The following is a 22,458-nucleotide window of genomic DNA, read 5'->3' as shown; positions in this document are numbered from 1 at the left end:
CACACTCCAGTATGGGATGGGGGCCAGCACCTGCTCCTGGAGATAATTTTGATTGTCGTAATTGGTGTGGGGAGGGTGCTACTGGCATGAGTAGAGACCAGGGATGCTGTGAAACATCCTACAGCACCCAGAACAGCCCCAAGGATTCTCCAGCCTGAGGTAGTGCCATGACTGAGAACCTGCTCTAAGAATGGCGTCAGAGCAAAGGGTCTAACTCACTCCTGCTACCTCTTGATATCTTTCTCTGGGTTTCTGTAGGATTTTTTTAATTGGGTCGGAGATATAAATCTTAGATCTAGAGCTGGCAGCCAACCAGGAATAACAGAAAAGAGCAAAGCTGAGTTCTTTAAACCTGAGGGTAGATGTGCCCAGAACTACTTGATCTCTCCATATTGTGTTGTATTGTATTCTACTTTACTTTATTTCACTCTTTACTTCACTCTTTACTTCTTTTACTTTTTTATTTTATTTTACTTATTTTAGTTTATTTTAGACATTGAGAGCCAAAGGGAGCAAGTTTCCATCTCCTGATCTATTTCCTGAATACCCACAACAGCTGAGGCTGGGCCAAGCCAAAGACGGGAGGTAGACTCAGTTCAGGTTTCCCTCCTGGGTGGCAGAAGTTCAGCCATTTGAGCTATCACCACCGCCTCCCAGGGTACGAGCAGGATCCGTGTGGTGAACTGGCATTCTAATGTGGGAGGCAGGTGTCCTGACCGGCATCTTAACCATTAGACCAGTCACTTGTCCTCCTCCCTCCTTCTGTTCAGTCTTCTCCACAGCAAAGCATTCACGGACCCAAAATATCAGTAATACTGAAATTGACAACACATGAGTTAATTTCCTGTTTTCCAAACTTTATTATTATTGGTTTTATAACTTGAAACCTTAAACCTTAAATTATTATTTTTTTTAATTTTCATTTATTTATTTGAGACAGAGAGTGTGCTTATCTGTTTCTTCACTTTCCAGAAGCTTGCACAGTCCCTGTTGGGGCCAAACTTGTGAGTCAGGAACTACATGCCAGGTCTCCTAATGAGTATTAGGAACCCAATCACTTGTTCCATTACTGCTGCCTCCTAGTGTCTGCATTAGTAGGAAGCTGGAGTCTGAAGCCAGAACCAGTAATCCAGCTGCTCTGTGAAGTGCCATCTTAACCACTAAGCCAAACACCCATCCTTATTAGATTCTCAGTTTAGGAGGAGTTGTCTTGAGGGGGAGGTGAGAAAGCCAGGTTTGAAATGCAGCAGAGATTTCTGACAGCAGATATGTGGAGCAGACTGGGACTGTCATGCTTCCCTTTGCTACAGGAGAACTTCGAGGTCTTCCTTCCACTCGAAGATTACAGCAACAGTGCCCTGGTAGCAGATCTCCGTGAACAGCACATCAGAGCTCACGAGGTTGCCTCGACTGCTGAGAAGGGCCTGAGCACCAAGTCCAAGCTGCACCGACAGGCGCTGGCCCTGCAGGTGTCTGAACAAGAGCTGGAGGCAGAGCTGACCTTGAGAGCCTTAAAAGACGGGAATGTCAGAACAGCCCTGAAGAAATGCGGGTAATGTCCATATCCCCAAAATGCACAGCTGGCCTGAAAGTAGCGTTGTTCTGTGTACTTCCTCAGTGACAAGCGGAGAGCACGTGACACTTGTTTTCACAAGAGCATTTCTTTGTTGTTGTTGTTGTTGTTTTTTTTAATTTTATTTATTTATTTATTTGACAGATAGAGTTAGACAGTGAGAGAGAGAGAAAGGTCTTCCTTCCATTGGTTCACTCCCCAAATGGCCACTGCAGCAGGAACTGCGCCGATCCCAAGGCAGGAGCCAGGTGCTTCCTCCTGGTCTCCCATGCGGGTGCAGGGCCCAAGCACTTGGGCCATCCTCCACTGCCTTCCCAGGCCACAGCAGAGAGCTGGACTGGAAGAGGAGCAGCTGGGACTAGAACCCAGCGCCCATATGGGTGCTGGCGCTGCAGGCAGAGGATTAACCTAGTGAGCCACAGCGCTGGCCCCTCACAGGAGCATTTCTTAGTTGTCACCTTGAGAGCCTATTTTGGCCTGGTAGCAGAGAAGGCAGGACTGTGTACTTTTGGGTTAGATAGCGTAAGCACTGGCTCTAGGTTACTGTTCACTTTGACACCGAATGGCATACCAAATAATTTGGAAAACAAAGCATGCTATATACCATGAACATATTTTAAAGACATTTGATGTTGATGATGGTGCTTATGTATTAATACAACAACAGCCAGTGTGTTTGCTTTCTGTGTGAGTATTCTAACTTCCAATGCTTCCTTTCCTCCAAAGGGACTTATTCAGGTATCACTGCAACCCCCACACAGGGGAATTGCTGTTTCTTGCATGTCAGAAGCTGTGTCAGATGTTGGCTAATGACATACCAATGACCGCACCTGTGGGACTAAATCTTCCTTCTGAGATCCATAATCTAGCATGCCAAGCTGCCACCATCTGTAGTCCAGGTGAGAAGGTCTATTTTGTACAGTTTTACATTCTCTGGTTCATTTTATACTTGTTTCCCAAATGCTTTTTTTTTTTTTAATTTTTATAACTGGACATCATAGTAGCTACACAAGAGGCAGTATCTCTTTATAATTTATTTTGAAGATTTATTTATTTCAAAGTCAGTTACAGAGAGACAGAGATCTTCCATCTGCTGGTTCACTCCCCGTGTGGTGGCAACAGCAAGGGCTGGACCAGACCGAAGCAGGGAGCCAGGAGCCTCTTCTGGGTCTCCCATGTGGGTACAAGGGCCCAAGTACTTGGACCGTCTTCCACTTTCCCAGGTGCATTAGCAGGGAGTTGGATCAGAAGTGGAGCAGTTGGGACTCGAACTGATACCCACGTGGGATGCCGGCATTGCGGGCGGCAGCTTTACTTGCTATGCCACAATGCCAACCCCAAGGGATATAGGGTTTTTTTTTTAGTATTTATTTATTTATATAAAAGATAGAGACAGATCTTTGATCCGTTGTTTCACTCCCCAAATGGCTACAATGGCTGGGGCTGGACCAGGCTGAAGCCAGGAACTAGGAATTCCATCTGGGTCTCCTACATGGGTGGCAGTGGCCAAAGCACTTGGGTCGTCTTCTTCTGCCTTCCCAGATACATTAGCAGGGCGCTGGATTGGAAGCAGAACAGCCAGGACTCGAACAGTTGCTTCCGTATGGGACATCAAGTCGTAGGCGGCAGCCTAAGCCACTGCACCACAATGCCAGCTCCAAGGGATGATTATAACTGATTGTCTTTCGGATTATGGCTTCAGAATAGTTCAAAATATTAGCGATGTCATTTCTGACTATTGATGAGACTCATTTTCATAGGATTGTGAAATTCCTTGCCTCTTCTTCTCTGATTTATTGTGAAGTTGAGCCTAAGGAAAGTGATAATACTTATGGTGGTAGAAACTACATGGAAATGATCTACTACATGACCGTCCTTAGAATTTTGAATGGTAATTTTAACAAGGTTGTTGTCAGTATTCCAAAGGCATGAACTAGGAGCTCAATGGATTTTCTCCGTTTTCTTTCAGATCTTTTACTAGATGCTGTGGAACTCTGTAAATACACTCTAACGGCGGTGGAGCTTTCCCGGCAGTGCCAAATGGATGACTGTGGAATTCTAATGAAGGTAAAGCTCTTCAAAGTTTTCTTCTCTCTAAAGCAAACCCCCTGCCAACTGCAGCACACCTCACTTTGAACTCACTTGCATGGTTTGCAAAAGCACTGACTCTTACATTGTCTTACTTTACTCCAAAAAGTAACTTAGGGGCATGAAGCCACATCCCTTTTGTAGTCACATTTATTGGCTTGAATTTGTGCTTTTTAAACATTGGGCCTCAAAAAAAAAAAGCTTCTATGAAAATTATCCTTCTGTTAGAGTTTGATTTAAAATGACCTTTCCATAAGCCATAGACCAGAAGAAAGACAACATTTGTCCCTTGGTATCTGTGAGGGGTTGGCTTAGGATTCCCTGTGGTTACCAAAATCTGAATTCTCAAATCTCATGAATGAAATGGTGTCAAGTTTACCTACAACCTATGCATGTCCTCAATCTGCATTAATTATCTTTAGGTCACTTAGAATACCAATTCATTGTGAATGTTATGCAAATAGTTATTATATGAGGAATAATTCCAAGGAAAAATAAGTATGTCCATGTTCAATATAGACATTGTGTTTTCCTGAGTGTTTCGATCCATGAGGTTGGCTGGGTCTGAGTTTGTGGAACCCACTGATAGTGAGGGTTGCCTGTACATGATTGTATTAGCTCATCAAAATGGTTTGGCTGTAGTTGATGGGATTCTGGACTATGCTTGGTCAGGCTGCTGTCTGTATCTGGAAGTATCCTTACTTCCGTCTTTGCCATATTCCTGGTAGACTTCCTTTGGAACGCATAAAGATCCGTATGAAGAGTGGTCTTTCAGTGACTTCTTCAATGAAGATGGAATTGTTCTTGAATCACAGACCGTGCTGCCTGTTATTTATGAGTTGATCTCATCGCTTGTGCCTCTCACTGGTGAATCTCATTTGTGTCATTATTTTCTATGTATTTACGCTTTAGGCAATTTTAAACTGGGGAGGTTTTGTACTACAATTAGACACAATAATGTAGATGAATTTTTTAAAAGATTTATTTATTTATCTGAAAGAGTTACACAGAGAGAGAAGGAGATGCAGAGAGAGAGAGGGGTCCTCAATTCTCTGGTTCACTCCCCATTTGGCCGCAATAGCTGCAGCTCCACCAATCCGAAGCCAGGAGCCAGGAGCTTCTTCCAGGTCTCCCACGTGGGTGCAGGGGCCCAAAGACTTAGACAATCTTCTACTGCTTTCCCAGGCCATAGCAGAGAGCTGGATTGGAAATAGAGCAGCTGGGACTTGAACCTGTGTCCATATGGGATGCTGGCACTGCAGGCGGCAGCTTTACAGCAGCCACAGCACTGGCTCCAGTAGATCAATCTTACTGACATAATGTTGAACTGAAGAAGCCAGATGAAAAGGATTCATGTTTTGTTATTTCATTTGCATTAAGTATAAAAACACTAAGACTTTCAGGCTGTTTCAAGTCAAGGTAGTGGGTCCCCTGGAAAGAGGCAGCAGGGGGCTCCTGTTTCTTGATCTTGGTACTGCTACATTCAGTTTGTGGAACTTCATCAAGTTGTACATTTATCTGCATTTTTCTGTTGTCTATTTTATGATTTTTGTTAAAGCAAGCAGCAGTTTGCTTTAGTACATTATCTAATAATAGCTCAAGCTTTATTTTTAATTTATTTGGAAGAGTGACAGAGAGAAGGAGAGATAGAACTTCATTTGCTCATTCACCAACCCCCCAGATGGCTTCAATGGCTGGAGCTGAGGCTGGGCTAAGGTGAAGCCCGAAGTCTGTAACTTCATCTGGGTAACAGAGACCCAAATAGTTGGCCAATCCTCCACTGCTTTCCCAAGCATATTGATAGGGATTTAGATCGGAAGCAGAACAGCTAGGGCTCAAGCTAGCTCTCTCATATAGGATGTTGGTGTCAGGTGGAAGCTTAACCCACTGCACAATACCAGCCCCTGGCTCGTGCTTACATATCTGAGGACATATGCTTTGTAAGTGAGTTATTTTTTTTACTGTTATCTAATTTATTATTTTTTTGTAGAAAAGAAGAGACTTCCCTTGGGTTCCGTGAGTTTGCCATACTGCTCCGTTAGAGAAGGTATTTGTCATTAGATCTGTGTAGCATCGTATTGAGACTTTGTAAATTCCTTGAAATTCCAAATGTGAATCTAACTGAATGTAACTACTTAGTTATTACTGTTACCTTGTTATTCTTCCAGAAGCTGGGGTGGGGATTATGTGTTTTGCCTGATTGTGTTCTTTCATAAATCAGCTCATAGATTTTAGTCTTCCACATCTAGAAATGGTTGCTTCCACTAATTATAGGCAAGGTACAATTAAAGTATCTCATTATCTAGTGGACATAGATTTTTTTTTTTTTTTAAGATTTTATTTATTTGAGAGGTAGAGTTACAGACAGTGAGAGGGAGAGACATAGAGAAAGGTCATCCTTCCGTTGCTTCACTCCCCAAATAGCTGCAACGGCTGGAGCTGTGCCAATCTGAAGCCAGGAGCTTCTTCCAGGTCTCCCACGTGGGTACAGGGGCCCAAGTACTTGGGCCATCTTCTACTGCTTTCCCAGGCATAGCAGAGAGCTGGATTGGAAATGGAGCAGCTGGGACTAGAACTGATACCCATATGGTATGCTGGCACTTCAGGCGGAGGATTAACCTGTGCCACGGTGCCAGCCCCCATAGATATTTTCTATTAAGTCCCTCATTAACTGACTTCGAGAAGGAATTCTATGACTGCTGCCTGTGTTGACAGAGATTGTGTCTGAAAAGTATTTTTTCTTCTTTCTTTTGTGTTTTTTCTTTTTCTCTTTTTCTCTTTTTTTCTTTTGTTCTTGTTTCTCCTGAAAATTATTGCTGATAATGTAATCCTTCTTCATTTAAACAAATCTAGAATCCTATTTATTTTTTAAAAGAGTTAGAGAGGGAGAGAGAGAGATCACTCTTCTATCCACTGATTCACTCCCCAATTGGCTGCAATGGCCAGGTCTGGGCCAGGCTGAAGCCAGGAGCCAGAAACTTCAAGTCTCCCATGTACAGGGCCCCAAGAACTTGTGCCATCCTCTTCTGCTTTCCCAGGTGCATTAGCAGGGAGCTGGATCAGAAGTGGAATAGCTGGGACTCTAGCTATTGCCCAAATGGGATGCCAGTGCTGCAGATAGCTGTTTAAACCACTGTGCCACAGCACCAGCCTCTCTAAAATCCTTTTACTCAGATGAAACCCCTTTGTCCCTTTGCAGGAGACAGCTGTATTTTACCTGTTGTCAACTCCATCTCTGCCCTGCTTCAGAACCTGCGGGAATCTAGCCAGTGGGAATTGGCCCTGAGATTCGTAGTTGTTTCCTTTGGAACCTGTCTTCAGCACTCTGTTTCGAGCTTCATGGATACCAGTTTGAGTGAAAAGGTATTGTTCAGACAACAATTTGTTGTTGTTTTTTTTACTTTGCCAAGCAATAGAATTTGGAGTTCCTATTTTCCTATTTGTTTCTGAAGCAAGGAAATGGATCATTTGCCATATTTAAGAAAGATTGAGTGTCTGCTGAGACTAGGTGCTTGCATACATTTTCTTTTCTTTTTTTTTTTTTCCTTCAAAGATTTATTTATTTGAAAGTCAGAATTACACACAAAGAGAAGGAGGGGGAGAGAGGGAGAGGGAGACAGGTGTCTTCCATCCTCTGGTTCACTCTCTAATTGGCCACAATGGCTAGAGCTGTGCGAATCTGAAGCCAGGAGCTTCTTCTTTGTTTGCAACGCGGATGCTGGGCCCAAGGACTTGGGCCATCTTCTGCTTTCCCAGACCATAGCAGAGAGCTGCATCAGAAGAGGAGCACCCAGGATTTGAACTGGCACCCGTGTGGGATGCTAGCATTGGAGGCGGTGACTTTACCTGCTGCGCCACAGCGCTGGCCCCATACATTTTGATAATCTTTAAAACAACCCTGAGACATAGTCCATTTTGCAATGTGGAAACTCAGATTCAGCAAGGTAAATTGAATTTCCTTAGGTCCTGATAGAATGTTTTTGCACTCCATGCTCAGTACAATTTTGACTAGACTACTTACTTAGCTCAGAATATCTATTTTATTGTTTTATATAATTTTTTAAAAAGATTTATTTATTTGAAAGGCAGAGTTATAGAAAAGCAGAGGCAGAGAGAGAGAGAGAGGTCTTCCATTCACTGGTTCACTCCTCAGATGGCTGCAACCACCGGAGCTGCACCAATCCAAAGCCAGGAGCCAGGAGCTTCTTCCAGGTCTCCCACACGAGTATAGGGGCCCAAGCACTCGGGCCACCTTCCACTGCTTTCCCAGGCCATAGCAGAGAGCTGGATCAGAAGAGGAGCAGCCAGGACTAGAACCAGCGCCCATAGGAGATGCTGGCACTGCAGGGGGAGGTTTACTGCTAAGTCACAGCGCTGGCCCCTAATTATTATAGTTATCTCCTGACAGCATCATTGAAAACTTTCTAGCAGACAGACTGTGCATGCAAAGCTGTGTGTGACTCTGGGCCTCAGAGAGAATTGCCTTTGTTTCTGCTGTTACGATGATTTCAGTGCCACTGCTTAGTTTTGTTTCAACCTTACTGAGGAATTACATTAAAATGCATGTGTTTTAAGGGTTACAAACAATGTATGTACCTTGATACCAGCACCACAACTGAATTTTAAAGTTCCTTTTCCCCCTTCCTAATCAAGCACCCACTCTCAGCCTTCCATCACTGTAAATTTAATGGTAATACTTTTTGCATGTAATGTTGAGTTTTCAGAGCTCCTTAAAAGTTGATAAAGTGGAGCCCAGCATTGCAGTGTAGCAGGTAAAGTCACCACTTGCAACGCCAGCATCCCATATGGGTACCAGTTTGTGTCCAGGCTGCTCTGCTTCTAATCCAGTTCCCTGCTAGTGGCTTGGAAAAAGCAGTGGAAGACGGCTCACACGCTTGGGCCCCCACCATCCACATGAAACACCTGAGTGACGATCCTGACTCTTGACTTGGCCTATCCCTGCAGTTGAAGCCACCGGGGAAGTGAACCAGCAGACAGAAGATCGATCTCTCTCTCTCTCTCTCTCTTTCTCTCTCTTTCTCTCTGAAACTCTTTCAAGTAAATAAATAAATATATATTTTTTAAAGATTTATTTATTTGAAGGACTTACAGAGAGAGAGAGAGATCTTCTATCTGCTGGTTCACTCCCCAGATGGCTGCAATGGCAGAGCTGGGCCAGTCAGGTTAGGAACCAGGAGCTTCATCTGGGTCTCCTATCTGGTGCAGGGGCCCAAGCACTTGCGCCATCTTTTGTTGCCTTCCCAGGTGTATTAACAGGGAGCTGGACCAGAAGTGGAGCATCAGGGCTGGCTCTGTGGCACAGTGGGTAAAGCAGTCACCTGCAGTGACTGGGCACTGTTTCAAACCCCAGCTGCTCCACTTCCAATCCAGCTCTCTGCTATGGCCTGGGAAAGCAGTACAAGATGGCCCAAGTTCTTGGGTCCCTGCACCCATGTTGGAAAACCAGAAGAAGCTCCTGGTTCCTGGGTTCGGATTGGCACTGCTCTAGCCATTGTGGCCATCTGGGGAGTGAACCAGTAGATAGAAGATTTCTCTCTCTCTCTCTTCTTCTGCCTCTCTTTAACTCTGCCTTTCAAATAAATAAATAAGTCTTAAAAAAAAAAAAAAAAGTAGTAGTAGTAGTAGTAGCAGCAGCAGCAGCAGCGGAACATCCGGGACTCAAGCCAGTGTCCATATGGGATGCCAGATTTCCAGGTGGCAGCTTTACCCACTACACCACAGCCCCAGGCCCTAAATCAATCTTAAACAACAACAACAAAATAGTTCATGAAATTTTCAGGATGATATTATAGATGTCAACCTAAAGCTTGTTTTATTCTTTTCTAAAAGCTGTTTGGAGAGACCGCATTAGTTCAATCAAGGCATATTGTTACGGAATTGAAAGAAAAATCTGTTATGTTCATCAGGGGAAATGCTACAACACTTTTGCACAAAGTAAGTTTTTGTTCTTGGTAAAATCTGTGTTTTCTCCTTTTGGGTTTTTAACCAACGCTGCACATGCTTGAATAGTTTATGATTCAGGGCAGACATTTGGCATAACCATTAAGACATCACTTGCGATGCCCACATTCTGTATCACAGTGCCTAGTTTGAGTCCCTGCTGTGCTTCCAATTCTAGCTTCTTGCTAATGCAGGCCCCGGGATGCAGCAGATGATGGCTTGAATATTTAGGTCCCTGCCAGCCATGTCGGAGACCTGGATTGAGTTCTAGAGTCCTGGCTTTCATAGCATCTATAATTTAGTTTTGTGACAAATGAGTCTTGAAGTACTTTTAATTCTGTTTTGACTGTGAAGAATTTGATTCTGTTTATGCCTTTTTCCCATAGGTATTTAACTGTCGCGTTGTTGACCTTGACCTGGCACTGGGTTACTGCACTCTCTTACCTGAAAAAGACGTGTTTGAAAATCTCTGGAAGCTCATAGATAAAGCATGGCAGAATTACGACAAAATTTTGGTATGCCATAAGGAAGCACACCTTCAGTTCTTGAACAATTAAAGATTTAGGGGACAAAACAAAGTTGTCTTTGCCACCTTATCTCAGTTATTTAATAAAGTAACATGAGACTAATGCCCGTGACTGGTGAATGTTTATGCACGTCATAAGCATTGCTCAACCAGAAGAATTAAGATGTTTCTTATTTCTTAAAATCTGAAGGACACCTTAGGACCTCACATATTATGCTTATTCCAGTGTATTTGGACATCAAGACTCATGAGCTTGTTCTTTTTAGACAAGTTTAAAGGACAGAAAATGTACTATAACTATTATTTGTTTTAAAATTTGTCTTTTGTGGCTGGCGCCACGGCTTACTTGGCTAATCCTCTGCCTGGGGCGCCGGCACCCTGGGTTCTAATCCCGGTTGGGGCACTGGATTCTGTCCCGGTTGCTCCTCTTCCAGTCTAGCTCTCTGCTGTGGCCCAGAAGGGCAGTGGAGGATGGCCCAAGTGCTTGGGCCCTGCACCCGCATGGGCGACCAGGAGGAAGTACCTGGCTCCTGGCTTTGGATCGGCACAGCACACCGGCCGTAGCGGCCATTTGGGGGGTGAACCAACGGAAAAAGGAAGACCTTTCTCTCTGTCTCTCACTGTCTAACTCTGCCTGTCAACAACAACAAAAAAATTGTCTTTTGTGAGATGTTGCCTTCAGGATAGATAATACTTATGAAGGAAAGCCAGACTACATTTATGGTATCATATAAAAAACTGATTTATCTGAATAATGTGTAAGAAGTCATAACGGTGTAGGAAGCCCTGTTATCACAAGGAGAGCCTGATTTTATTATTAGGCTCTACGTGGAAGATGCTGGAAGCACTTACTCTTTTTGCAACAGAATTTCAATCATATTTTACTATTTTTAGGCAATATCTTTGGTGGGCTCTCAGCTGGCCAGCCTCTATCGAGAAATTGAAATGGGGCTTAAGTTCCATGAACTCAGTACTGATGCCCAGTGGGGCATTCGTCTTGGTCGACTTGGTGTGAGTATTCGTGGTGTTGCTGTGACAGTTCATCCATCCTTGCAGTTACCCAGCTGGACATGTAAACCGAGGTCTTGTCCCTTACTTTTGGAAAGAGAATGTGTGGACTATCTTAGTTGTTGTAGTCATACCAAGTACCCACATTGGTGTAGAAGTGAGGACTTTTTGCTTTGTTTACTTTTTTTCCATATTTTTAAGGAAATTAAAAGGGGCCTGATATTTTTATCTGTTTAGCTAACCCATTTATAGGTGCCTAACTGGTATCAGTTGACATTTATGCTATTTCAGGCCCAACCTTTAGCCTCACACTTTTGGTTTTTGCCTCTGTTATTTGAGCAAAGATGATATTAAAATGTGTACACAGGTAGACCATGCTTTGAGAACCTCCAGCAGGTAAAAATAAACAGCCCTTATGTTTGACTTTGCCGAAGAATAGACAAATAAAACTTTGTTTTCTTTACTAAAAATATAGAATGCTGTATTTGCAAATAGTTGATTTATACAGAAGGTAGGCTCTGTAGAAATGGCCTGTGTTTTACAGCCTGATTCCTGTGCAGTGCAACCAGTGTGCCATTGACCTTACCCAGCCTTTCCTGGTGAGGCAGCAAAGGCTAGGGTGGCTGAGAGGGATTTTTGAACCCACAGCCAAGTCCATCTCAGCTCTCAGAATGACAGTTGGGTTGGGTAGCATGGTGCAAATAGAAGTTGGAGGAGCTACAGAAAAATGTATCTTTTCCAAAAAAGGTAGTAAAAAGGCAAATCATGATGTTGTCCTTATTCTGATCCATTTCAATGGAAAGCATTATTTTTGTTTTGTTCCTTTTATTTCTAGATCTCCTTTCAACCAGTTTTCAGGCAGCATTTCCTCACCAAGAAAGACCTCATTAAAGCACTTGTGAAGAACATAGATATGGACACAAGCCTCATTCTGGAATATTGCAGGTAAATCTTTAAGCTTTAGTGGTAATTATGCTATTAGTTTAGCCAACTAGTAATCCTTACTTTGAGAAGTCATAAAGATGATTACATGTGACCCACAAGCCTTTGGTATTTTCTTTTACTCACCCCCAAACTTTGTAAATTCAAAGCCAGAAAGAGATCTATCTTCTATCCTCTGGTTTATTCCTCAATGTCCAAAAGAGCCAGTACTGGACCAGACCAAAACCAGAAGCCCAGAACTCCATCCTGGTCTCCTATGTGGGTGGCAGGGACTCAGCCATTTGAGCCAGCATTTGGTTTCTCCAGGGATGCACATTAGCAGGAAGCTAGAATCGGGAATGGAGCTCAGACTCAAACCCAGCTACTGCAGTATGGAGGACAAGTAGCCCAAGCGGCATCTTAACCACCGCATGAAACTTCTAGCCCTCCGTGAAATTTTTCAACCCCCTTGGACTGTGATTTTTCGATTTGGTGGCTGAGTTAGCTACTAAGTGCCTAACAAGCAGGTGGTATATTCAGTGTGAATATGGTGCACAAAGGATTAAATCACATCTCAGGCAGGACAGAGTGGTTTGCACAGGATTCATCAAACTACTCAGAATAGAGTCCAAATAAAACTCAAAACTTAAGCACAGTGCTTAAATTGCCACTTGAGACAACTCCATCCCATATTTACATTCCTGATTTGAGTCCCAGTTCCTCTAGCTGTGATCCAGTTCTGGCTGTCAGGTACCCTGGGAGACTGCAGATGATGGCTCGGGTACTTGGTTCCCTGTCACCCACCTCTGAGACCAAGACTCAGTTTGAGTTCTTGGCTTCAGCCTAGCCCAGCCCTGGCTCTTGAAGGCATTTGGAGAGTGCGTGAGCTGATGGAAGATCTCTCTGTCTCTCTGCCTCTCAAGTAAAATGAGAGTAATATTTTTTAAGATTTATTTATTTATTTATTTGAGAGGTAGAGTTATAGAGGGAGACAGAAAAAAAGGTCTTTCATTCCCTGGTTCACTCTCCAAATAGCCCAATGGCCAGGGCTATGCCAGGCCTGAGCCAGGAGCCAGGAGCTTCTTCCAGTCTCCCATTTGGGTTCAGGGGCCCAAGGACTTGGGCCATCCTCTGCTGCTTTCCCTGATGCATTTGCAGGGAGTGGGATTGAAGTAGAGCATCTGAGACTCGAATCAGCATCCATATGGATGCTGGCATTGCAGGTGGTGGCTGCACAGTGCTGGCTCCAGTGATTTTTACTTTACATCAGACGTTTCTGTCCAGTAAATTGAAACATTCGTTTGCTTATACATTATTGGTTTTAAAGTGTTCTCACACACGTCATGTAGTTTTTGTTTTTTTCTTTTTTTTCTATTTATTTGACAGATAGAGTTAGACAGTGAGAGAGAAAGGTCTTCCTTCTGTTGGTTCACTCCCCAAATGGCCGCTAAAGCAGGAACTATGCCGATCCGAAGCCAGGAGCCAGGTGCTTCCTCCTGGTCTCCCATGCGGGTGCAGGGCCCAAGCACTTGGGCCATCCTCCACTGCCTTCCCAGGCCACAGCAGAGAGCTGGACTGGAAGACGAGCAACCGGGACTAGAATCCAGCAGCTATATGGGATGCTGGCACCGCAGGCGGAGGATTAACCAAGTGAGCCACGGTGCTGGCCCCACATCATGTAGTTTAATTGTCATTTTTTTTTTTTATTATAGTATTGCCAGCTGACATAGGAGAAAAGTCCTGTGACATGACCTACTCAAGATCAAATTGTGACTGCTACAAAAATACCAAGGGTGCCAAAACCCCCATCCAAATTGTGACAGATTAATAGAATCTGATTTATTTATAATGAAGCTGCTTAGTGAGTTTCCTGTTCGAAGAAGACATCCTGTTCTTCATGTAATAGATAGTGAGGAGTAGAGAAAGGGTCCTAAACCTACTAGTCAAGGCCATGGGGTGCCCACAGCTCCAGTGAGCCCTGACTTAAGGTTAACTTTGAAATAACAAAGCTAAACTGTTTTTTGGTTATGGTTGTCAAAGATCCATAAGTCAGTGCATGTACTCTATCTTCTTTATTAACTCAAACTCCTGGTTGATTGTTATGTGTTGTTTTGTGGTATAGAACTCTTTCCTGAAATTTAAATAGGTGTAATAATATTAAGTTCATTTCAGGATTATTCTACTCACATGACATTGGTGATTCGTATTTGAAGGATAATGATACTTTAGCCTCAAGCAATCCATTTAAATAAATTTAGATGGCCTTTAGAACATCAGAGAATGACTTTAAAAGGAGGGTTCCTAAAGCTTTTCTTGATATTTTTGTTATTTTGAATTGTAAATTAAAGTATTGGTATTTTATTAATAGGACCTAGAAAGACATTTCAGTTATTACATATTTTTTTCACTCAGCAGAACATGTTAAAATCAAAATCCCGCATGTTCCCTACGCTGAGGGATAACACTATTAAACGCGTTTGGCCTGTATTGATCTTTTCTTTTCCCTGTGCACATACTGTCTTGCATTTTATAAAATCTGTCGACAGCAGAATTATATTTTACATATCATGTTATAGCATTTCATTAAGTTAACAGTATGTCTTTCAAGGTTAGTACATATAGATCGTCCTCATACCTGTTAACTCTGGTATTCCTTTATGTGGGTAAGTTATTGAATCAGCCCCTTATTGATAAGTGGTTGAGTTGTTTCCAGTTTTTTATTATTGCAATCAGTGGAATCTTTATTGCATGTCTTTGTCTACTAACATAAAATTTGTAGAAATGGATGTACATATGTTCAGTTTTATTACAGATTTCTCCAATATTTTACCAGTTTACACCCCCCCAAGAGTACTGTCGGATAAAAGGTAATACTTAGCTTTGATGACAGGCGGTTTAGCTGATTAAGAGACCTGACAGCAGGAAGATTAACATCATGGAGTTGGTGACAGGAACTAGTGCCTGGGTATTCTGTCAGAAACCACGGGGAGCTGCAGGCATTCGGGAGTGAGTGTGTCGTGAATCCTTCTTTCAGCACATTCCAGTTAGACTGTGACGCAGCTCTGCAGCTCTTCATTGAAACACTTCTGCACAACACGAGTGTCAGCCACAGCCAGGGAGATGCAAGCACGGAGCTTCCAAGGCGCCAGCACTCCAGACTCCTGGCTAAAGCCATCGAAATGGTTCCTTTACTGACAAGCACAAAAGACTTGGTCATCAGTCTTAGTGGGATACTACACAAGGTGGGTGAGCGGCGCGAAGAGTGTGCCCAGCCATCTCTCCCATCTTCCCTCCAGGATGAATTATATACTTTTATTTTTTTATTTTTTTTTATTTTTTTTTTTTTAATTTTTTGACAGGCAGAGTGGACAGTGAGAGAGAGAGACAGAGAGAAAGGTCTTCCTTTGCCGTTGATTCACCCTCCAATGGCCGCCGCGGCCGGCGCGCTGCGGCCGGCGCACCACGCTGATCCGAAGGCAGGAGCCAGGAGCCAGGTGCTTTTCCTGGTCTCCCATGGGGTGCAGGGCCCAAACACCTGGGCCATCCTCCACTGCACTCCCTGGCCACAGCAGAGAGCTGGCCTGGAAGAGGGGCAACCGGGACAGAATCCGGCGCCCCGACCGGGACTAGAACCCGGTGTGCCGGCGCCGCTAGGCGGAGGATTAGCCTAGTGAGCCGCGGCGCCGGCCAGAATTATATACTTTCAGTAACAAACTGGATGTGTAAGTCCAGTTATCTTGTTATCTTTTAATTTTGAAATGATTCCAGATATCTCTCCCTTTTTTTTTTTTTTTTTTTTTTTTTAAGCAGAGAAATAGAGACAGAGATCTTCCATCCACTGGCTCACCTTCCAAATGCCTATAACAGCTAGGGCTGGGCAATGCCAAAGCCAGGGGCCTGGAACTCTGTCCAGGCCTGCCACATGGGTGTCAGGAACCCGCGTACTTCAGCCATTACCTACTGCTTCCTAGGGCACATTAGCAGGAAAATGGAATCAGGAGTGGAGTCGGGACTTGAACCCAGGTACTCCAGTGTGAAGGAACACCTGAGCAGCCCCCGAGAGAGCCGGCCGTCGGTGTGCCGCTCCCCCGCGGGAGTGGGGAAAGTGGCAGGGGGAACTGCCCTTCCACGGAGGTGGAAGGGACGGTAGCCAACCTGGGAAGAACCAGCAGCAAACCCGGGGAGGGCCGAGCAGACAAAAGAACAGCGCAGGGTCCTGTGTCGTTCCTCCACGAAGACGGGGAGCGACACAGTGTAGGATGCGGTCATCTCAAACAGTGTCTTAACCACTGCACAAAACACCTACCCCAATTCTAGATTTAGATATTTTCAATACAGTTTAATAAAACAATTTTCTTCTTATCTTTATTTTTTTTTAAATACAAACAGGATTTTTTTCCCCTTGGACTTTTTTTAGAAATTTATTTAAAAGGCAAAGTTACACAGAGAGAGAGGGAGAAAGAGCAAGATCTTCCTTCTGCTGATTCACTTCACAAATGGCTACAATGGCTGGGGCTACCCAAGAGGTGACTCAACTTGTTATACCACAACACTTGCCCTCTGAACGTGTTCAGTTTCTACAGTCCAGGGGAAGTTGTTGGCATTGTGGCACATCCCAAATGAGTGCTGGTTCATGTCCCAGCTGTTCCACTTCAGATCCAGCTCCCTGCTAATGTGCCTGGGAAAGCAGTAGAAGATGAACATGCCTGGGCCCCTGCCATCCATGTGGGAGATCCACATGGAATAATAGGCTCCTGGCTTCAGCCTGGGCCAGCCCAGCCATCCTGACCATTTGGGGAATGAACCAGCAGATGGAAAGTCTCTGTCTCTCTCTTCATCACTCTGTCTTCAAATACATGAAAACAGATAAATAGACGTAAAAAAAAAAAAACACATGTTCTTTGAAAATGGATCAAACTACAGAGAAGGTGCAAATGAAAAAGATTTCCCTATAATCCTACTCCTTAGAAATAAAAATGATAATAGTTTTGTGTACTGCCTGTCCTACATGAAATCTACTGTACTTTTTTTGTTAACATATTATAATTACATGTCAGTGCATGTACATCTAATTTTTGACATACGCATATTTATTCCACTATACAGACAATATGCTGTATTTAACCAGTGTTTTATGGATAGACTTAAATTATTTGTAAATTTTATTATAAATTGTTAAAATGAGTGTCTTCATGCATACATTTTCACACTCTGGTCTTTTTTTTTTTTTTTTTTTTTTTTTTTTTTTTTTTGACAGGCAGAGTGGACAGTGAGAGAGAGAGACAGAGAGAAAGGTCTTCCTTTGCCGTTGGTTCACCCTCCAATGGACACTGCAGCTGGCGCACCGCACTGATCCGATGGCAGGAGCCAGGTGCTTCTCCTGGTCTCCCATGGGGTGCAGGGCCCAAGCACTTGGGCCATCCTCCACTGCACTCCCTGGCCACAGCAGAGAGCTGGCCTGGAAGAGGGGCAACCGGAACTAGAACCCGGTGTGCCAGCGCCGCTAGGCGGAGGATTAGCCTATTGAGCCGCGGCGCCGGCCTCTGGTCTTTTTTTTTTTTAAGACATTTTCTGATAATTAGGAATTTTTTTTAGAGATTCATTTATTTATTTGAAAGGTAGAATTACAGAGGCAGAGAGAGAGAGATCTTCCATGTGGTGGTTCACTCCCCAAATGGTCGCAACGGCCAGAGCTGAGCTGATTCAAAGCCAGGAGCTTGGAGCTTCTTCCTGGTCTCCCACATGAGTGCAGGGACCCAAGTGTTTGGCCATGCTCTGCTTCCTTCTCAGGCCATAGCAGAGAGTTGCATTGGAAGTGGACCAGCCAGGACTTGAAACAGCGCCCATATGGGATGCCGGTACTGCAGGCAGGAGTTTTACCTGCTGCACGGCAGTGCCAGCCCTGAGAATTAAGATTTTTAGGTCAAGGGATAGTTTCGGGAACTGAAGGTAGAGGCAAGGGACATAATACTGAAATAAAAGAAATATTTGCTTTATATTTTGCCTGTGATTCAGCCAATATAGACTGACAACAGTTGAGTGGGCAGAAAGGTACAAAGAGAGCAGTCACTCTGTTTTCTTAGCGCATATAGATACCCCCAGGCTAAAGCAGAAGCCTCTGAGAAACGTTTGCTTGGAGGTGTAAAATTTTGGTGATTTTCAAGAATGGGTCAGTTTCTTCCTATTTTGATTTTTCCATCAAATATGGAAGAAATAGAACTTCCATTTAAAAGTCTGGTACAGTTAGGAAATTTTGACAGTATGTTGGTTTTTTTTCTGTTTGTAGTATTCTTAAACCTTCTTTCTTTACTGAAACAATATTGCCTTGTGTAGCATTTTTGGTAGCATTTGACACATTTTAAAACACGTAATATAGGTAATTTTAGAGACGAGAAAATTCTAGTTCATTTAAAAAAATTGCATAATGTAGTGCACTATCATTTGTAAGCTGTACTGATAAAAATTATTGAATAAAATAATCTGTGGTGATATCTAATCAAATTTTAATATTTTTAATACAGTTGGATCCCTATGACTATGAGATGATTGAAGTTGTCCTGAAAGTTATAGAAAGAGCTGATGAGAAGATAACCAATATTAATATTAATCAGGTATGATAAATGCATTAAGAATTTAAAAATCTTTGTTTTTATTTGGATCATAAAATTATTGAGTATCTTTCTAGATTATCCTTTGAACAACTCTCTCTCTCTCTCTCTTTTTTTTTTTTTTTGACAGGCAGAGTTAGACAGTGAGAAGAGAGAGAGAGACAGAGAGAAGGGTCTTCTTCCGTTGGTTCACCCACCAAATGGCCACCACGGCCAGCATACTGCACCGATCCAAAGCCAGGAGCCAGGTGCTTCTCCTGGTCTCCCATGCGGGTGCAGGGCCCAAGCACTTGGGCCATCCTCCACTGCCTTCCCGGGCCACAGCAGAGAGCTGGACTGGAAGAGGAGCAGCCAGGACAGAGCCGGCACCCCAACCAGGACTAGAACCCAGGGTGCTCGCCCTGCAGGCGGAGAATTAGCCTACTGAGCCGTGGCACTGGCCTGAACTCTGTTTGAACTGCATTTTTCTAGATGTTTTTCTTTTAAAAGGAGTAGATTTTTGTGCATACATATTTCATCATCTTCATCCTATTTTTGCTGTGTTGAAGGAATTTAAATCTTTCCATGAGTATGAAGTTACTAATGGACTAATTATTAAGAATTTAGACAACATTGCATGCCCCTAAATAAAGGATATAAAACGGGGGTGGGGGAAAGATATTCAGAATTAATTTTAGATCGGTAACTTCTGTATTTAACATGAAGTCAAGTATGTTTGAAGTACATGTCAGGCTATTTGAAGAGCTTGTCAAGAACTGCCAAATTCTCATTTGTGAAACATCTTTCCAACAACAGATACTGCTGATTTCTCCTGCTTTGGCTTTTTAAATGATCATATTTTAGAATAACATTACAGGGAAAATTAGAAAATATTTTGATTATCTTTTTTTTTTTTTAAGATCTATTTATTTATTAGAGAGGCAGAGAGAGAAGTCTTCCATCTGCTGGTTCACTCCCCAGATGGCCACAATGGCCAGAATTGGGCCAATCCGAAGCCAGGAGCCAGGAGCTTTTTCTGGGTCTTCCATGTGGGTGCAGGGGCCCAAGTACTTGGGCCATTTCTACTGCTTTCCCAGGCCATAGCAGAGAGCTGGATCAGAAGTGGAGCAGCTGGGGCTTGAACCAGTGCTGTATAGGATGCCGGCACTGCAGAAGGCAGCTTTAACCACTATGCCACGGCGCTGGCCCCTTGATTTTCTTTTGAAAATAAGAGCATCTCAGGAATGGAACTATGGTGATGTAGAATTAAGACAATTTTGAAACTTTTAGGATTGAGTTACTCTTATCAGAAAATATCTTCTTCTTCTAATACAGGCATTGAGTCTTCTGAAACATTTGGAATCATACAAAAGAATTTCTCCTCCGGTGGACTTGGAATATCAATATATGTTGGAGCATGTCATAACTTTGCCACCAGCTGCCCACACTAGACTGCCTTTTCATCTGATATTATTTGGCACAGCACAGAACTTCTGGAAGATTCTCTGTAAGTTCATTAACTTCCTAGGAATTTTACTGGGTAGCTGAAGTTTCTTTGCCTAAGCAAATCATACTCTGCTTGTTTCATTTTTAGCCACAGAACTCAGCGAGGAGTCCTTCCCCACGTTGCTGTTGATCTGTAAATTAATGAAGGTAATGGGGTCAAACTTTGTAAAATGTTTCTTTGTCCTGTAGTTAGTTCTAGCCCTGAGTAGCAGGATTCTGTGCTGCTTTCATGCCAACCCTTACCTTTCCTTTTGTTGGAAGTTCTCTCTGGATACTCTGTATGTATCTACGGCCAAACACGTTTTTGAAAAAAATCTCAAGCCAAAGCTCCTGAAGTTCACACAAGCCAAACCATCCACGCTGATCAGCAAGGAAGTAAGCAAGATCACTCAGACCATCGAGTCCTACTTACTGTCTATAGTCAACCCGGAGTGGGCTGTTGCAATTGCCATCACTCTCACCCAGGAAATCCCAGAAGGTATGGACTGCTCCTGTGTTGTTTTCTGAAATCATGCTAAGCAAGATGTTCTCCATTTGTATCTCCTCCGAGATGCAGGCTGATAGATTGATAATGCCTGTGCTGGCCTGCTAGGTGTGAGGCACTGCTGAACGTTCCAGGCCTCAATAAAGGAAGCAGGACCCTCTGCTGCTGGGCCACGGGGCAAGAGCCATAGCCTACCTCTAGTTTGTTGGTAGAAGTAGGAACTTCCTAATGTCCAGTCAGGCTTTCAGCAGTGACCTCAGATGTTCTCACTTAGCAGGCAGGTACACAGAGACATTTATTGCCATATTTTTGTTACAACATAAGTGAAAAAATTTCTTAAAGCCTATGTGGTTAGAAACTTGTTAAAAAAATAGGGAATATTCATATACTGTGTAGCTAATTTGGAAAATATCGTTTTTTAAAAAAGATTTATTTACTTGAAAGAGTTACACAGAGAGAGAGAGAGAGAGAGAGAGAGAGAGAGGTCTTCTATTTGCTGGTTCACTCCCCAGATGGCCGCAATGGCTGGAGCTGTGCTGATCTGAAGGCAGGAGCCAGGAGCTTCCTCTGGGTCTTCCATGTGGGTACAGGGGCCCAAGGACTTAAATCATCTTCCACTGCTTTCCCAGGCCATAGCAGAGAGCTGGATTGGAAGTGGAGCAGCCGGCATAGAACCAGCGCCCATATGAGATGCTGGCACTGCAGGCGACGGCTTTACCGCTATTCCACAGCGCTGGCCCCAGACCTTTTTTTTTTTTTTTTTTTTTTTTGACAGGCAGAGCGGACAGTGAGAGAGAGAAAGACAGAGAAAGGTCTTCCTTTGCCTTTGGTTCACCCTCCAATGGCCGTCACGGCCGACGCACTGCGGCCGGCGCACCGCGCTGATCACGAGCTAGGTGCTTCTCCTAGTCTCCCATGTGGTTGCAGGGCCCAAGGACCTGGGCCATCCTCCACTGCCTTCCCAGGCCACAGCAGAGAGCTGGCCTGGAAGAGGGGCAACCGGGATAGAATTCGGCGCCCTGACCGGACTAGAACCCGCACCGCAGGCAGAGGATTAGCCTATTGAGCCACAGTGCCAGCCTTCAGTCATCTTTAAATTGTTTTTATTTAATTTATTTTTCTAGAGACAGAGAACGCTCCCATCTACTGGTTCGTTACCCAAATACCTGTAATGCCTGGGGCCAGGCCATGCTGAAGCTTAGGGCCATGTAATCCAGGTCTCCCAGAAATGTAGCAGGGAACAATTACTTGAGCCATTACCTAATGCCTTCCAGGGTCTGCATCAGCAGGAAACTGGAGGCCAGAGCCAGGTATTGAACCTAGGTGCTCCTGTGTAGGACATAGGCACTTAACCAGCTAAACACCCATCCTGGGGCCAGCGCTGTGGTGCAGCCGGTTAAGCTGTCTGCAGTGGCAATATCATATGGGTGCCAGCTTGAGTGCCAGCTGCTCCACTTCTGAACCAGCTCCCTGCTAATGTGCCTGGGAAAGCAGGGGAGAATGGCCCAAGTGCTTTGGCCACTGCACCCACATGGGAGACCTGGAAGAAGTTCCTGGCTCCTGGCTTCAGACAGCCCCAGCTTTGGCCGTTGTGGCCACTTAGGGAGTGAACCAGTGGATGGAAGTTCTCCTTTTTTTTTCTGTCTCTCCCTCTCTAACTCAGACTTTCAAATAAATAAATAAATCTTTAAAAAAAAATCCCAAGTCTTTATTTGTATACTTTTTTTTTAAAGATTGATTTATTTGGAAGGCAGAGTTACAGAGAGAGAAGAGATAGAGAAAGAGAGATCTTCCATCTGCTGTT

The 22,458-nt window shown here is 43.8% G+C and overlaps 1 protein-coding gene across 1 annotated transcript in view; it reads left to right on the top strand.

Moving 5' to 3' along the window:
• The window catches only part of KNTC1 (kinetochore associated 1), a 97,666-nt gene that overhangs the window by 54,671 nt on the left and 20,537 nt on the right, over positions 1-22,458 (top strand). The window contains exons 34-48 of the mRNA XM_008250528.5: positions 1,311-1,552; positions 2,300-2,472; positions 3,543-3,640; positions 4,390-4,528; positions 5,652-5,708; positions 6,861-7,024; positions 9,512-9,616; positions 10,009-10,137; positions 11,043-11,159; positions 11,992-12,101; positions 15,112-15,319; positions 18,599-18,688; positions 20,000-20,171; positions 20,259-20,317; positions 20,432-20,648. Of these exons, the coding sequence (XP_008248750.3) occupies positions 1,311-1,552; positions 2,300-2,472; positions 3,543-3,640; positions 4,390-4,528; positions 5,652-5,708; positions 6,861-7,024; positions 9,512-9,616; positions 10,009-10,137; positions 11,043-11,159; positions 11,992-12,101; positions 15,112-15,319; positions 18,599-18,688; positions 20,000-20,171; positions 20,259-20,317; positions 20,432-20,648 (2,080 nt within the window). The remainder of the gene's footprint in view (positions 1-1,310; positions 1,553-2,299; positions 2,473-3,542; positions 3,641-4,389; positions 4,529-5,651; positions 5,709-6,860; positions 7,025-9,511; positions 9,617-10,008; positions 10,138-11,042; positions 11,160-11,991; positions 12,102-15,111; positions 15,320-18,598; positions 18,689-19,999; positions 20,172-20,258; positions 20,318-20,431; positions 20,649-22,458) is intronic.

The sequence above is a fragment of the Oryctolagus cuniculus genome, chromosome 21, assembly GCF_051225735.1.
Source record: "Oryctolagus cuniculus isolate XC-2025 breed Fujian yellow rabbit chromosome 21, ASM5122573v1, whole genome shotgun sequence".
In the NCBI taxonomy this organism is placed as follows: domain Eukaryota; kingdom Metazoa; phylum Chordata; class Mammalia; order Lagomorpha; family Leporidae; genus Oryctolagus; species Oryctolagus cuniculus.
This window is presented reverse-complemented; position numbering and strand designations above follow the sequence as displayed.